At 33.8% G+C, this 6588-nt stretch overlaps 1 protein-coding gene across 1 annotated transcript; it reads right to left on the bottom strand.

Annotated features, from left to right (window-relative positions):
* Positions 1-4173: 4173 nt before the first annotated feature.
* Positions 4174-6321, bottom strand: LOC145676540 (uncharacterized). The gene has a single exon (XM_081747369.1). The coding sequence runs from the start codon at positions 6319-6321 to the stop codon at positions 4174-4176; it is 2148 nt and encodes a 715-aa protein (XP_081603495.1).
* Between the last annotated feature and the right edge of the window lie 267 nt (positions 6322-6588).

The raw sequence follows: 6588 nt of genomic DNA, 5'->3' as shown, positions 1-6588 counted from the left end.
GCTACCAAGTAGTGAAGAAGAATTGAAATACAGCTGATAAGTATACGTTAGAAACTTAATATAACTATTTGATATTGTTCCTTCTTAGCTGTAGTAACAACCACAATCTGGTTTGCCTTAATGTCACATCTTTGAAAGTAACTTCAATTCATCGATTAAACTGATATAAATGTGCGACTTCACTGAAGAGATTAATGAAAAATAAGTTCAGTGAAATACACACATTTAGAGTACATTATGTACTAAACTTAATAGAGGGGAGAACTTTCATATTGAGAGAAGCAAGAATTAGCTTTCAGTGATTTCCAGGTGTTTATGGTAAGCATGGTGGCTGTCCTGAAAGATTCTCTCTCTCTCAGGCATATGAGAGCTAGTGAGGAACAACATTGTGTCCGTGCTTTTTCTGTAGTTCTGAAATTTCCTTCCACATTCTCATTCTAGCAATTCTATCATAATCAATTTTCACTGTTCGTTTGTCTCCTTCAAAATATATGGTATACCCGTGGGACAAAATTTAGGAGTTTTATTTCATTTTGAATTTTTACTTCTTAACCTTATTCTTCCTTAATGCAGTACAAGTTTGCAGTTCTCCCTGCTCTACCACAACTAACAGAAAGTTCATTATTAACCTTGAGATAAAATTATTAAAGATCCAAGTTAATTAATGACAAAAAGATGCACTCAGCAAATGAAGTTTGGACAAATTCCAACTTCAATAATTTCTGAGCTAGACGAAACTTGTCACATGAAGCAGATTATCACCACTATTAGCAAATGACGTGTATAAAATAAATTGAAATGGAAACTTTAACGTCACACACGGTTATTGACTGTAGACTAAAGGAGGAATCATGGAAGAATTCGAGGAATAAGAATGTGGAAAAATGAGAGAAAATACAATGTTGTTTACCAAAAAACTCACATAACCTGGCATCGAACCACGAACCCATGCACCTTACAAAATCATATATTGTAAAATAAGTAATATGAAATTAATAAAGAAAAGTTAATTTCACCCTCAACAAAGCCAATGTTGAAGTTTTTCCTGTCTTTCCTTTATCAAGCTGTTTTATGTGATTCATGGTATACTGAAGAATAAACTCATTTACAACACAATTACGTGATATTTCTCAAATGTATTGTTCGATTTCTTGTGCCAAAAATATTTATGGTTATCATATCATAGAAAGTATCCAAACACCGTATTTGCATACTATTATTTATTCTTATTCACGAACATTACTCAAAGTTATCGATCGAAGAGCAGTATTAGCAATACAATTGTGGCACTCAGAATCAGCAATAAAACAAGTTATTTACATCCTTACATTTACTGATTATTCTTTTTAATACATTAAGAAGATTACTGTAACAGAAGCTGACTTAAATGCTAGTTTTGTTTACATTTAAGGAAGACAATAATTATACATTTTGACATCAAGTTGGTAACACTAGATTTTATTACTTAAAAAAAAAAAAAAAAAAAAAAACATATTAACCTATTTCTGTTCGAAGTGCTGTTAATACATTTTGGAACTGCAGAACAAATACAATCGTGTAAAGAAATATTTAGAAAAAAGTATGTAATACTCTACCGTATATATATATATATATATATATATATATATATATATATATATATATATATATATATATATATATATATATATATATAACGAATTACCAAATGACACTTGTTACTTAGTAAAACATATGAATAAATGTAAACATATAATTAACCACTTTTTAATTACTAGTAGAAGCTATATGGTACATCTTTAATATAGAACGATTCACTTGCTTTTTCTGCACGGTACTTTCTTCTGTTGATTTATTAAGTATATTTAGTAAGTCCACCCTCTCGGGGGCCATTATTGCAATCACTTATTTTTGCTTGCAGGTAACTCACTGTTTCTCCATCCTGAGGTGTTTTGCACTTTCCCGTAAACGAAAACTGAGCTCCAAGTACCCCAAAATCACTTACTGCATTTTAACCCTTACGTAGCTACTCAATTTGATAGTGGACGGCTAATAAGATACGTAGGAATTATAAAAATTTAATTTTTTCTGGAATATTCGGGATCAATTTTCTTTTAGATGACAGTATAGAACATCATAGGATGGAAAAATAGAGAGTTTTCAGAAAGCACATATTAAGTGACTGTCATCATGGTTCCCGAGAAGGATGAAATAGTTAAGATACCTAACAAACGGAAGGAAGTATGGCGGTACATGGCAAGTTCATTATTTTATACACAATTTCTACTTTATATTCTTCCTATTCTGTAAAGGAACAAAGAACAAAATTTGTCACGTACAAAAAAAAAAAAAAAATAAAATAAAATAAAATAAAATAAAAAAAAAAAGATATCATAAGATACTGTCAATCACTACTTATCTGAAATTTACATATCTAACGTACACAACAATGTTTTATATTATATCTACACGTATCAAACTCATATTGTAGTACATTCCTTGTACCCAAGGCATGAAAAACTATGAAAATACACACACACACATATATATATATATATATATGGCGTATTTAGGGGGGCTTCCGGGCTTTAGCCCCCCGGAAATCTTACTTACTATAAGTATATGAAATATCTTGCAGAATTTTCCCATTTTCACGTAGATCCCCCCCAAAGTTAGCAAAGCCCTCCCCGAAACAAAATCGTAAATACGTCACTGATGTATATATATATATATGTGACGTATATATATAGTCTTCAAAGGAAATGGAACTGACTGACTTGCACCACGATCACTTTCAGCCCTACATACAGAGGGTGTAAATTAATTCGGTGTCATGAATTTATGTGACGATTCCTTACATGAAATAAAAAAAAAAAGTCGAAAACACATGGTTCCTAAAACTCCTCCCTTTAGAGTTACTTTCGAAACCATGTTTATTCACTTTTTCATTCATTTCGTGTAAGGAATCACTTACTAAATTTAAGACAATGAATTAATTTGCATATGTACACAAAGCTACAAAGTTTACATATAAATACTTTTACTCATAATGAGATACTCAAGCAATGTAGTTTTTCTTTATCGTACATCCAAAAGATAATTTACTGACAATGGTTTCAAGCGTAGAACAAAGCCTACTGATAGTGATCTTGTTTAGCTTTAGAACATGTTTAGCCTTAGAACATGTGTGGCTGTAAACGAGATCAAATGCACTATCAACTGGACTTTCTCTACTGTAACCCAGAACTTTGAAATGTGAATGCGGCATTACTTGATTAATTAATTAGCTTTGAATTCAGGGGCGTCATTTAGGGAGGGCAGGGAGGGGCAATTGCCCCCCTCTGAGTATGAGATTTATATAGATCTTATCAATAAAATTTTAGTAAATCTGTGAAAAATGCGAAATTTTACTTATATCATGGGGTCTTGCCCCCTCCAAGCAAAACCTGAAATGACGCTCCTGTTTGAATTCACTTGAAAGAAAATGATATTGTTTTAATATATTTCTCGCTAATAGATCCTAATTTACAAACCAAGTTCTCAACCTATTATTGAATACTCTGCATAATCGAATGGAAAAGAAAAAATAAATCTTGCATATAACACTGAAGACAAGAGGCGTAACAATGAATTTGTAGCACGTAAAATATCACACAAAATTTAGTTTTGTGTCTCACATATTCACGACAAAATAATAAAAACAAAGAAATTAAACTGTCGCCATAGTGTATAACTTTGTCAGAAGTATTTAAAAAAAAAAAAAAAACGTTTCTGTTATATGAAAGTTTTCCTAAGGCATTTTCATTTCTATGCCGTAATATCCTTTACTTTTCGCTCTTTACAACCATCTTTGCTCAGCTTGCACATTTATATCGATTGCTTCTATTTTTACTATTTTCGATTACTATTTTTCTCGGTTTCTATCAAAGTTGTAAATTATAGAGCTTAATAAAAATAAAAATTTCACTTTTAAAAGCCAGATAATAAAATAAACAAATATAAATCCTGGATATTTCGTCTGGTAATTCCAGACATAGTCGTGAGGAGGTAAGAAAAGGGTGTGGCTGGTAACTATTTCTATATTGGTGTAACCAGGCAATGTGTGAAATGCTAGGGTCTGACTTAGCGTCACTAGCATTTCACGTATTGCCTGATCACACCAGTATAGAAATAGTTACCAGCCACACTATTTTCTTACCTCCTCAGGACTATGTCTGGCGTCACCAGACAAAATATCCAGGATTTACATGCGTATATTTTACTATTGCATACTATGATTCTATTCCAAATCACTAATAAATCCAAATCTGAAGCTGAAGTGTGTGCCAATGGAATACAAACAAATTTGTCTTTTTCGATTCGTGGATTGCCAGGAGATTTTATCAGAGGTATTAGAACGCACTGCCTAGCACCTTTTACTTCAAATGTTGCTAATTTGGACGATACACCATGAACTATAAATATGCCTAAATGAGGTGACATACAAGGATAAATAAAAAAATCTTGAAGATTGGCAAATCGTTGACCAATTATGATGATATCATTCTTCGTTCTTACAAAGTTTCTCACAAACACAACTGTCTTCGAAGGGAGAATAAGTACACTGTCTCTCTTAGATGAAACACACACGGTAAAACTACCGACAGTAAGTTGTTTGTACTGTAGAACACCGTCAGGCAATCCCTGCACCAGAGGTCCAGACGAATGCTGTTTTCGTAAAGTTACATTCACATCATTTTCTATCGGTTTACTAGGCATCTCCTCACACTCACGTAACATATTTAGTAATTGTTCCAGAGGAGAATGCGGAGACCTGATATACTTTTTTAACCTCTGAAGGTAGTTTTCAAAAGGAAAGGCACTGAAGTTGTCTAACGAGCCGTATCGCCTTACATCATTTGGGATGTGTATTAATGAATGTACATTATAAACTAGCATTTCTTCGCCATATCTCTTAATACAATTTCTTACGAAGTTTTTCATTAAAATTTCGGCATAGTTGCACGCTTCATCATTTACATGCTGTTGCGATAATACATATGTGGCAACGAACAAGAGTAAGAAATGTTCGTATAAGTCCGGTCTTAGTACAAACGACAGAATCACTAGTCCCACGTGAAGCAAAAATTGTCGGAATTCTGTTGCCTTCCAGCGATCAAAATGTTTTAAACTTCGAGAACGTCTTGCAAATTCCCTCGGAATATAAGCCGCTGAGGTTTCGATCAGTTCTGAAAGCAATTTAGCACTAACTGTTGTTAAACGAACTTTCAAAGGTCCTCTTAGCCAAATATTTATTAATCTACGAACAACTTCTAGCAGAATCAGATGCATATAATCTAGCGGAAATTGTGCAACAACATCAAATGGCAACTCCATAAAAGGAGATATGCCGGTATGATGGTCTTCCTGCAACTGAGTTCTGAAGGTCTCATCATTTCGAAGAGGAGCATCGATGTCATCGAAAATCATCCGCGACTTATATACACCTTCTACTGTGCATTTCTCGCATGCGAAACGCGCATTATGAGATTTTATGCATTTTAAAAATGCACGTGCCGGTGCATCGCAAACAAACAGACACTTTTCAATATCAATCCTGTACCTATCTCCTTCCACGCTTATTCCAGTATCTATAATAATTTTAATTTCTCGCACAAAATCAGACAAATACTCAGTTACGTTCTTTGGTTTGCTGTCACCACAAAACACAGACACTACAAATGGCATGGGTATTGAAGACTCGTTTACAATACACAGCATGGGCCACAACTGTTTTGAGGTACTTTTACCTAGCGGTAAGCCATCGACATTTATTTTCAGTGAAAATTGGTGTAACTCTGGGTTTTCCAAGCCACTTTTAATTGAATTTTCAATTCCATGGCATAATCCCACATAAAAGTATTTGCCCCCTGCAATTTCTCTTATCAACACCGATGTCAATGATCCGGATTTCAACAAAGTTCTGCAGTCTATAGGCAATTCCTTATGACCGTGATATCTCAATATGGATAATAACTCATTTATACTATTGTATGTTAAATTATTCTTGACAGCCCAATGCATTAGGTCCTTTGGCAAAGAATTGACAATTGTGTTCGGTACAGCATAACCAGACGAATGACTTAAGGATGAATCACTATCTTCTGCAACGACAGCACGGTTCACATCACACGAAGCTACATTACAATCACTGCTAGTTTCATGCCCAGATGAAACAGGGTTTTCCATTCCATTACTACATCCAGAAGTTACAGTAAGGCTTTCGTGGTTTTCAATGCTACCGGTATTCTTGAAAGTAATAGAACATTGACTAGATACGAAAACATCCCTTAAACTTGACATGACCCAGATGTCGAACGTTCAGTCCGTCCAATACATGGACTTAAGTGTTGTCTTACAGCTTTTCTACTATGGTAGTAATCTGTATTTTTTAAGTCTGATTTTTTGTATTTTGGCATTGCAACGACACTTGACACACATTGAAGATTTGCATAGAACCTGGTTACTTATTTACTCCGAATTATTTATTTCAGTTCCACTTTTAGCTTCTTGAGATTTTCGTCTTCGTTCTCTTCCACCACATCTGTCAGATGCATTCTTCAACCATCT

This window comes from Thermobia domestica, unplaced genomic scaffold (assembly GCF_964235325.1).
Source record: "Thermobia domestica unplaced genomic scaffold, izTheDome1.hap1.1 HAP1_SCAFFOLD_205, whole genome shotgun sequence".
NCBI lineage: Eukaryota > Metazoa > Arthropoda > Insecta > Zygentoma > Lepismatidae > Thermobia > Thermobia domestica.
This window is presented reverse-complemented; position numbering and strand designations above follow the sequence as displayed.

What these genes read in the sequence shown, in the direction of transcription:
- LOC145676540 (XM_081747369.1), bottom strand. Translation starts at nt 6,321, where the DNA reads ATGTCAAGTTTAAGGGATGTTTTCGTATCTAGTCAATGTTCTATTACT.